Below are 10,376 nucleotides of genomic sequence, written 5' to 3' on the forward strand. Positions count from 1 at the left end.
ATGCCTTTGTCATGGGGTATATACGCTCACCCAGGAACAACAGCTGGTGTAGTAAAAACACTACTGCTTTTGCAATATTTAACACAAACTGAAAGTTCCTCGGAGCACCTTTAATAATACTAGCACTTCATTTAAGCAATGGGTCATTCTTCTGTACGTGCAGGTTTTTTCTTTGCAGTAGAATCAACAACTGAAACATTTCTTGGGCTCTTCTTGGGGATTTTTCTGAGCTCCTGCACCAGTGTCAGGGGGGGGGGAGGGCGGGGACACCAGTTTGTAAACGCTGCCATACTGAGAAATATAGAGAGAGTTTTGTGGAGCTGATAGGCTTAATCAACTTTGTGTCAACTCATTTGGCGATGGTTCGAATGTAAGCAACATTTATTTATATGAAAAAGTTACACAATATAGCTTTAAGGTGTGTGTGTGTGTGTGTGTGTGTGTGTGTGTGTGTGTGTGTGTGTGTGTGTGTGTGTGTGTGTGTGTGTGTGTGTGTGTGTGTGTGTGTGTGTGTGTGTGTGTTACAGGTCTGTTGGGGATGGTGGCTCACATGATGTACACTCAGGTGTTTCAGATCACAGTGAGTCTCGGGCCAGAAGACTGGAGACCGCACAGCTGGGACTATGGATGGTCCTTCTGGTTAGTTTACACACACACACGCACACACGCACACACACGCACGCACGCACGCACGCACACACACACACACACACACACACACACACACACACACACCTGACAGCTGAAGCAAACAGATCCTCCCATTGTTTAATTCTTAATAAATCACGTCTTTAGCATGTTGCTGGAGGTGTGTGTGTGTGTGTGTGTGTGTGTGTGTGTGTCTGTCTGTCTGTCTGTTTGAGCGTTAGTGTGTGTACAGTGGAGTGTGTGTGTGTGTGTGTGTGTGTGTGTAAGTGTAAGTGTGCGCATCTGTTTGTCTCCTGTGCTTCAGTGTGTTTTTGTGTGTGTGTGTGTGTCTGTTTGCGTGTGTATCTGTCTGTACGCCCGTGTGTGTTCAGTGTGAGTGTGTGCCTGCTTCTGTGTGTGTGTACGTGCTTCTGTGTGCACCTGTGTGTGTGTGTGTGTGTGTGTGTGTACGTGCTTCTGTATGTGTGTGTGTGGTACTCCAGACTCCAGTAACAACTGTGTGGCTGTTATGTGTGTTTCTGGGATAATTTCCCCCCTGTGCGACGCATCTTTAACCTTCGCTCACTGCAGCTGGCTTCACTCTGCTCAGCTTCTGGTTCAAGGACACACACACACACACACACACACACACACACACACACACACACACACACACACACACACACACACACACACACACACACACACACACACACACACACACACACACACACACAAGGACCCAGAATATAATATTGCAAGAACATTGTCTTGACAACTTCATAAATCACACATACAAGCAGTCGGCCTATGCATATAACAATAAATATATATACATATTTTAGCATTTCAAGGATTTCTCTAAAAGATAAGATTAAAAGTTAAAGGCCTATTTCACCGGTGGGAATATGAAGGTGTATTGAATTCTGAGATCCTATGTAGTATAAATGTGACATCACAGAAAGAGAAATATAGGGTTAGACAGTGAGACCATAAAACACTATTTCTGCCTTTTCTCAGGCTAGGATGAACCAATTTCAATTTTCTTTGCACATTTATACTACATAGGATCTCAGAATTCAATACCCTTCATATTCCAACCGGTGAAGTAGGCCTTTATGCCATGACTTTGGACGAAAAAAATACGTTTTTCAAGCACTGGTCAGTTTTGCGATTTTTTGTCTATTTATCTTCCATAACATGTCTTCTTTCATACTAGTATAAGTCAAAAGGTCCAACATGTACATTCAGGTGTTTATTTGACTAAACCTTGTCTGTTTGCGTCTGTATATTTCTCCTATACAACCATCTTTAACGGACATTATCTCAACATTAGCTTTTTTTTTTAATACTAAGAACCACACATCTCAACTTCTAAAGCACTTACATCAACTAAACTTTCCATAATCATTCTGAGCACTATTCTGAAGGTTATTACAGAAGGATTTATTCATATGTTGTTATTTTTTTTTAAGGTATTTTTCTTGGCATTTTTATGCTTTATTGACAGTGTAGAGACAGAGTTGAAATGGGGCAGAGAGGGGAGTGACATGCAGAGAACGACCGCGGGCCGGAATCGAACCCGGGTCTGCTGCTGGCCGAGGCCCATGGGGGGGGGGGGACGCCCTACCAACTGAGCTAAGGGCGTCCATATATGTTGTTAATTGTCTGATTTATGAAACATTTTGTTCTTAAAAAATGCCGTAAATCATAAATTTAAACATTCAAAAACACCCCCACACTCGAATCTTTTCACAAATTTCACCTTCACAGTAAATTTTGAAGTGTTAAAATAACACTAAAAGAGTTCAATTTAACACCATTTCCGAGTGTATTTGGTCCCACTCAGAATTGGAGTTAAATTAACTCTCTTCAAAGTGTTACAATTTTAGAGTTAAATTAACTCAAAATAGAGTTAAAAATACACTGTATAGTGTTATTTAAAGCCTTATAGAGTACTTTCTACACCCCGTCTTTTAACTACCGAAATTGACACCAACACTAGGAGGCATTCTACTCCAGCTGTTGTTATATTAACTCAGATAGAGTTAGTGGAGTTTGACACTGCATATTTAACACTGGGGAATTTAGTGTGTTGCATAAGACAATAACAGACAGAAAAATGTCAATGTCGTAAACAAGCATTTTTAACATGACACAAACCAGGAATAAACCAAGTCCGCTCGCCTTGACAGGATTAAAAAGGATGAGATATTCTCCGCCAGTCATTCCAGCGATGGCCTCTCTCTTTTAACTACATCAGGGAGCTCGTTCAGATCGTTAAAAATGGAATACATTTTCACAGGAAAGAATTAACCTCTATACCGAAGCAGACGGCCATACAGCCCCACAAGGAGGGATAAAAAATATGATGGTGCATTTTTAGCTATCTGTTTAAAGGTCTCTCTCCCTCTCTCTCATTCTCTCTCTCTCTATCTGTCTCTCTCTCTCTCTCTCTCTCTATCTCTCTGTCTCTCTCTGTCTCTCTCTCTCTCTGACTCTCTCTCTGTCGCTCTCTCTCTCTCTCTCATTCTCTCTCTCTTTCTATTATTCTCTCTCTCTCCCTCTCTCTCTCCCTCTCTCTCTCTCTCGCTCTCTCTCTCTCTCTGTCTCTCTCTCCCTCTCTCTCTCTCCCGCTCTCTCTCTCTCTGTCGCTCTCTCTCCCTCTCTATCCCTCCCTCTCCCTCTCTGTCTCTCTCTCCCTCTCTCTCTCTATCTTCCTCTCTCCCTCTCTCTCCCTCTCTATCTCTCCCTCTCTGTCTCCCTCTCTCTCTCTCTCTCTATCTCTCTCTATATCTATCTCTCTCTCTCTCTCTGTCTCTCTCTCTCCCTCTCTCTCTCTCTCCCTCTCTCTATCTCATTCTCTCTCTCTCTATCTCCGTCTCCCTCTCTCTCTCAGTCCCTCTCTCATTCTCTCTCTCTCTCTCTCTTTCCCTCTCTCTCCCTCTCTCTCTCTCTGTCTCTCCCCCTATCTCTCTCTCTCTCTCTATCTCATTCTCTCTCTCTCTATCTCCCTCTCTCTCTCTCTCTCGCTCTCTCTCTCTCTCTATACATAGATATACCAGGGTTTTGTACTCATAATGTTTAACTGTGGGTCGTATTAACTTTGCTCTTGACACAATATTTTATAGAGATTGGATAAGGTTGTCAGAGGGGCAGAGTAAGAAGAGCATCTATCTATCTATCTATCTATCTATCTATCTATCTATCTATCTATCTATCTATCTATCTATCTATCTATCTATCTATCTATCTATCTATCTATCTATCAAAAAATTAATTTGAAAACAAGCGTTCTCCAGAATCGCTCACTAATATGGAGTATACAAAGCAAACTGAACTTCATTTTCAATTTCAAACTGGATTTACCTGCTAAAACATTTCAGCACCAGGGACAGCTCCATGTGATTTTGACAACAACCCTGCGTTCCAATCCCCGTACTTCCCTACTATCTAGTATGCCAGAAAAAGATTGAGGATGTCCCAATACATGCACGTCAATTGTAGTATGCTGAAAATACATAAATGCCCCCACTAACTCCAATAGCATTTTGCAATTTTCATCTTTATTCTTGACATTTCTCGACATAATGAAAAAAATCTTCCTTATCTGATTTTTTTTCTCTCCTGTCTGTGGCCCTAAAACTCTTCTGTACTTTAGTATGTAGTGTAGTAAAAAGACTAAAACTCTTCTGTACTTTAGTATGTAGTGTAGTAAAAAGAAAGAGTATGTGATTTGGAACACAGGGCAAGAATTCTCCAGAATCACTGACTCCACCTTAAAGCCCAGTTCAGACCAAAGATTCGCCTTGCAACTGCTTGCGACGAGACGGTTTTAGAACGTCGCGGGGGATAAATCGCAGCGGTGTCAACTGCTCGTTATAGCGCGTTGCAAGACGTCGCAGAAGATTCAACATGTCAAATCGCAAGGTCCACTTTTAGAACGTCTCGACCGTCTCGTCGCAAGGAGTTGCGAGCGGTTGCAAGGCGAATCTTTGGTCTGAACTGGGCTTTAAAGGTGCAGTGTGATATATGACATCATCAAGAAAGTTCTAGGGTAACCCCACCCCTTTTGAATAATAACAGAAGCTACAGTGGCCTTCAAGGACAAAAACAATTCTAAATTCTAAACAATGCACCTGATGGCATTCCAAAAACATGTATTCCTCCATAAGACCTGCCTGCTCAATGTGCAAAATGTAATATTAATATTTGTAATTCTCTTAGTATAATTCAGATTATTGGCAGAGGTGATTTTACACCAATGAGGGCATATTTATGAATGAAGATATTGATTTTAGCTAATAGATTATTTAAAATGTTACACAGTGTCCCTTTAATCTAGCAAAATGCATCATATGGTGGCCCACATAAATGAGCTAAATTAACTTTGTTGAGCTTGATTGACGGATATGTATCTGCGTAACACACATTGTGGTGTTATTTATTACGTTTTACTTTCTTTGTACTTCATGATATATTTTTATAATTATAGTCTTTTTATTCTCTTTTACTGTAAACACTTTGATATTCCCATGTGAGACAAATATGGATAATTACAGTTTTTCACAATTGTTTAAACACATTTTTTGGAACATCAGACACAATGTGCACAATCTGAAACTAATTTACCAACTGCTTAACCAATTCTGCTGAACTCCAAACACATTTCCTGCCTTAGACTCATATTCTCATACCAAAACACACATTTTTCACAACACTACACATAATTCTCTATATCTTGCACACTCTTCCTGAATTCTCTCTCATGGTATTCACACAGAACACACTGCCAATCACATTTCTAAACTCAAAAGGCTTTTTATGCAGTTAGCTATAGAAGGGTCAGAGATGAGCTCATGTTTGCTGTGATTTACTGTAGATTGCACATTTTGGTACAAATACAGTTTTTGCCGAATACTGTAAACACTAAAAGTGACTGCTATGACCACAGCATCATAAACTCTAACTTTTCTAACTATGCCCTAAACCAAAGCACCAACTCTACAAACACGATATATGCTTTGCACTGTTTGAAATTCTCCAACACACTTTTTGAAAAAAAATTAAACTAATTGAATACCAATCAATCTAAACCTTAGCACTAGAAATAGACCTGAGGTGAGCTCAGCTCCTTTCTGAGACAGTAGAGTCAGGGGAAGAGGAGGAGAGAGAGCGACAGGAGGACGAGGACAAAGAAGGCAACAGACGGAGACACATACAACAGGGACACTATAGTGGACCATGTTATAGATCATGGCCTATCAATGAGGGAGCCTGGACAGAGAGTGCAGCCCAGCCTGAGTCGCTCCATAATTAGGAGATTTTGACTGGAAACAGGTGATCATTTCCCTGTTGCTTCTCAAAGGATGAAATTGAGTGTGATGTTGATGAGGTGATGTGGCCAGACGCAAACAGGAGGCGGTATCTATAAAAGGATTCATAATCCAACCACCCAATTCCTTACAACGCTGTTTTATTTATTCTACTGTAATTGTTTCTTAGTTTATACTGACACACTGAATTGCTTGAACTGCAGTCCTACCTATTCATTGTGTTTGTTTGAAATGGCAAAATAAACTAAATCAAATCAAATCAAATCAGTTTTATTTGTATAGCCCAAAATCACAAATACATTTGTCTCAGTGGGCTTTACATTTCATACAATATGATATATGATACAATATGATACAATATGACACCCTGCCCTTACACCCTTAGCTCGTCTGAGAAAAAACTCCCAGTAAAAACCCTTTACCAGGAATTATGTGTATTCTGCATAATGTGTGTTAGCATTTGGCAAAAACTGTAAAGTATTTGTTGTTACTGTAGGTGAAAGTGTATGAACATGCAAAGGTATAATTCTACTGATAAAGCATTCATATAGTGGTTTGCATTTATACTATAGTGTTTTCCATTCTGCACACCAGTGTTCAATGAGTGCTAGAAATGTCTAGTCATATGATGTATGTGTTTGTCATTTGAAAAGAAAACACCATTTAGTGAAGAGTTAACACTGTTTTGAGGGTAAAGTGTGCTTTTGCAAGAGAAGTGAAGGATTTTGCGTTTTGTGTTTGAGTTTTGAAATTTGGGTTTAGGGTTTTGAAAAAGTGAGGTAGTCTATCAGGAAATGTGTTTAAGCAATTGTGAAAAACTGTAAACAGAAAATTAAAAAATGATTGATGACTGTTACCAATTGATAGTTTATTACATTATAGAACAGTTTTAAATTCCTGTTATTTGCAGATAAAGAATGATGGATGGGGTTTTTTTTCTACACATTTTACTAGCTCAGCATCTTTACAAAACATGTTTCTTGGCCATTGTTTGTCTCCTTCCATAGGGAGACGGTTTGCTTCCATATTCAAGTATCTGATATCACACATTTTCCCTTCAGAGCCGAGGCACTCTCTCAACTAGCACAACATCAGTTCTGTGCCAGAGTCTGTGTTCGAAAAGCCATCCTACTCACCCTACTAGTCCTACTCATACTCATTTTGACGATAATTTGAGTATGTGACGGTTGTGTATGCGAGTTTGTGTAGGCGAGAAATGCCCGGATGAGAACTAACTTCTGGGAAGATTTTGTGAATGGATCGATAGGTTACTTTTCCATGCTCAACCACCCCACAATGCATTGCGTCTTTTCAAACGACACTGAAGTATTTTTTTAAATTCGTTATTGCTTCTGTATACTTCAGTGTAAACGGTCCGACGAACCTCGCATACACAATGGATGGTTAAGTAGACAGTATGTAGTATATACATGTTGAGTATGTAGGAGGGAGGACGTTAGTATGGCTTTATGGTTAAGTAGACAGTGTGTAGTATATACATGTTTTTGTTTTTGTTTTTTTAAAGATTTTTTATTTGGCATTTTTAGGCTTTATTGACAGTGTAGAGACAGAGTTGAAATGGGGCAGAGAGGGGAGTGACATGCAGAGAACGACCGCGGGCTGGAATCGAACCCGGGTCCGCTGCTGGCCGAGGCCCATGGGGGGGACGCCCTACCAACTGAGCTAAGGGCGACTCCTTAGTATACACATGTTGAGTATGTAGGAGGGAGGACGTTAGTAGGGCTTTTCGAGTCTTCACTGAAGCACTACAGATTTTTCTCAAAGTGGTTCTACCCCTCAATATGGACGCTCAAATCCCCTTTCTCTTACAGTTTTAGATCCAAATTTAGAACCAGATCTATCAACCAAAAGTCCCTGGGATTTATTGTCTTTGGATTGGGAACATGAGATACTGTCATAAACAGACAGGCTTAAGGCCTTTGCACACCGGGCGCGACGCGAATAAACGCAATGTAAAAGCGAATGTTTTGAAATGTGAATTTTGTCGCGTCCCACTTTAGAAGCGACGTCCCAGAAAAATCTAACTTAGTTCGAAAAAATAAAAAACGCAAATTCACGATGCGAAATGACGGCGCTGGTGTGGAAGCTTGTATTGACTCTGTATACGTTCGTTAATAAATGGATTAATCGCACGAATAAAACGCGCCCGGTGTGCAAAGGCCTTTATTGTTACACTTGGTACGGTGGTAAAAACCCATGCGACCTGTTGTATTTTCATAGCGATAAATCTTAGCCTATATCGATAGCATTGTTGATAGCTAGCTACGATTGACCCCTTTTGTTTGAGATGCAAAAAAAGCAAGTAGGCAAATCTGAAGCTTCCACCTAAATTTACTTTAAATGTTATAAAGTTATAGAGAACAACACATAAAACAAAATAATATGTACATAACACAATGAAATTAATACAAATCTCTCTCTCCCCCCTCTCTCTCCCTCTCTCTCTCTCCCCCCTCTCTCTCCCTCTCTCCCCTCCCTCGCTCTCTCTCTCTCTCCCCTCCCTCGCTCTCTCTCTCTCTCCCTCTCTCTCTCCCTCCCTCTCTCTCTCTTTCTCTTTCTCTTTCTCTCTCTTTCCAGCATGGCATGGGGTTCCTTTACTTGTTGCATGGCTGCCTCCGTCACCACCCTCAACTCCTACACCAAGACAGTCATCGAATTCAGGCACAAACGCAAACTCTTCGAGCAGGGACTGAGAGAGGAGCAAACATACCTGGACCAGCAAGCTTTCCACTACTTTAGGGACCGCTCACTGCAATCCATATCCAGCACCGTGGAGGTTTACCCTGCGCACGCCACCGGACCAGGCCCAGGGATAGGCACCGGTCCTGGGCTTGGAAGAGGGAGTATGAGGGCTGCGTCTGGCTCCATGGATCTAGGGGAAAATACGGACTCGCTAGGGGAGGAACAGTGCTGATAGCTGAAAAAGTTGGACTGTATCTTTAAATGGTGGAGTCAGTGATTCTGGAGAACGCTTGTTGTCTGAATAAGTTTGGTCAAAATCAGCGAATATCTCGGCTAGATACGCTACCTGTCTGTACTGTGTGTGAGCTGAAAAAATAGGGCCCAGTGTTAATACAAAGCCTAGGCTCTGTAAACTAAACTGGCATGTTGCAAGCTACTGGGCAACACTCTTTGTTTATACACAAACGTACCCAGTTCACAGAGTCTAGGCTGTGTATAAACTCTAGATTTTTTTTCAGCGCACACATAGTACAGACTAGGTAGTGTATCTAGCCGAGATATTCACTGATTTTGACAAAAAGTAATTTTGACAACAAGCGTTCTCCAGAATCACTGACTACATCTTTAAGTGACTTTGAGTTTCTAGAAAAGCGCTATTTAAATATAACATATTATTAATGTCCAGAACTGCCAACGAACATGAAAGAGCACAGCAGCTGTTTTATTTACTTATTTGATTACATTTTTTTAAGATTATTATCTGGTCAAGAAGTCAAGGAGAAAGTGTCGGTGAAATGAATATACTAAGGGCCTGCTTTACTATGAGTGCTAAATTGCATTCTTTTTTTTTTAAGATTTTTTTTTGGCATTTTCAAGCTTTATTAGATAGTACAGAGTTGAAATGGGGAGACTGGAGACTCTTTTGCAAGGGAAACCTGTTCCCATTCCCACACACATAGCAGCAGGCTAACTATCGACATTGACACGAGGCAAGGTGGGTGAAGTGTCTTGCCCAAGGACACAACAACCATGACACAAGAGGCAGGGCGGGGATCGAACCGCCAACCTTTTCGATCTTCGGCCGACCCGCTCTACCACCTGAGCCACAGTCGCCCCTTTTGTAGAGTCATTTGTATTATTAACATGAAGGTTTATGTGTGTGTTACTGGTTTGAAATAATGGAGCGCAAAGACAGAATATAAAACCATCCAGAGTGTGTGAAAATCTTATATACCACTACTGGGGCGGCAGTGGTGAAGTCGGTAGGGAGATCGCCTCTGGAGTGCAGGGTCGGAGGTTCGATCCCCCGTCTCCCCGCCACATGTCGAAGTGTCCCTGAGCAAGACACTGAACCCCAAATTGCTCCCGATGGTTCAGAGAGCGCCTTGCATGGCAGCTTCTACCATCGGTGTATGAATGGGTGAATGTGGTAAGATATGTAAAGCGCTTTGGGGCTGAGAAAATCGGCTAGAAAGCGCTATATAAGTCAAGTCCATTTACCATTTACCACTACTTGCCCATCCTGTGTGTGACATAGCATTAGACACACCAGCACATACACAGCTCCGGAGAAAACTTAAGAGACCAGTCTGGATTTTTCTTAAATCTTCATCTCTACATTACTTAATGGAAAATGCTCTTTATGACAAAAAAAATGTATTGGAATTTGGTAGAAATGTTGTCAGTAGTTTGTTTAATAAAACCAAAATG

The 10,376-nt window shown here is 41.1% G+C and overlaps 1 protein-coding gene across 1 annotated transcript in view; it reads left to right on the forward strand.

Moving 5' to 3' along the window:
- The window catches only part of LOC307262882 (germ cell-specific gene 1-like protein), a gene marked incomplete at both ends in the record, with an annotated part of 29,035 nt that extends 20,137 nt beyond the window's left edge, over window positions 1-8,898 (forward strand). Inside the window, 2 exons of the mRNA XM_080043891.1 lie at window positions 528-639; window positions 8,562-8,898. Of these exons, the coding sequence (XP_079900017.1) occupies window positions 528-639; window positions 8,562-8,898 (449 nt within the window). The remainder of the gene's footprint in view (window positions 1-527; window positions 640-8,561) is intronic.
- Window positions 8,899-10,376: the final 1,478 nt, after the last annotated feature.

The sequence above is a fragment of the Ammodytes marinus genome (genome assembly GCF_949987685.1).
Source record: "Ammodytes marinus genome assembly, chromosome: 16".
In the NCBI taxonomy this organism is placed as follows: Eukaryota; Metazoa; Chordata; class Actinopteri; order Uranoscopiformes; family Ammodytidae; genus Ammodytes; species Ammodytes marinus.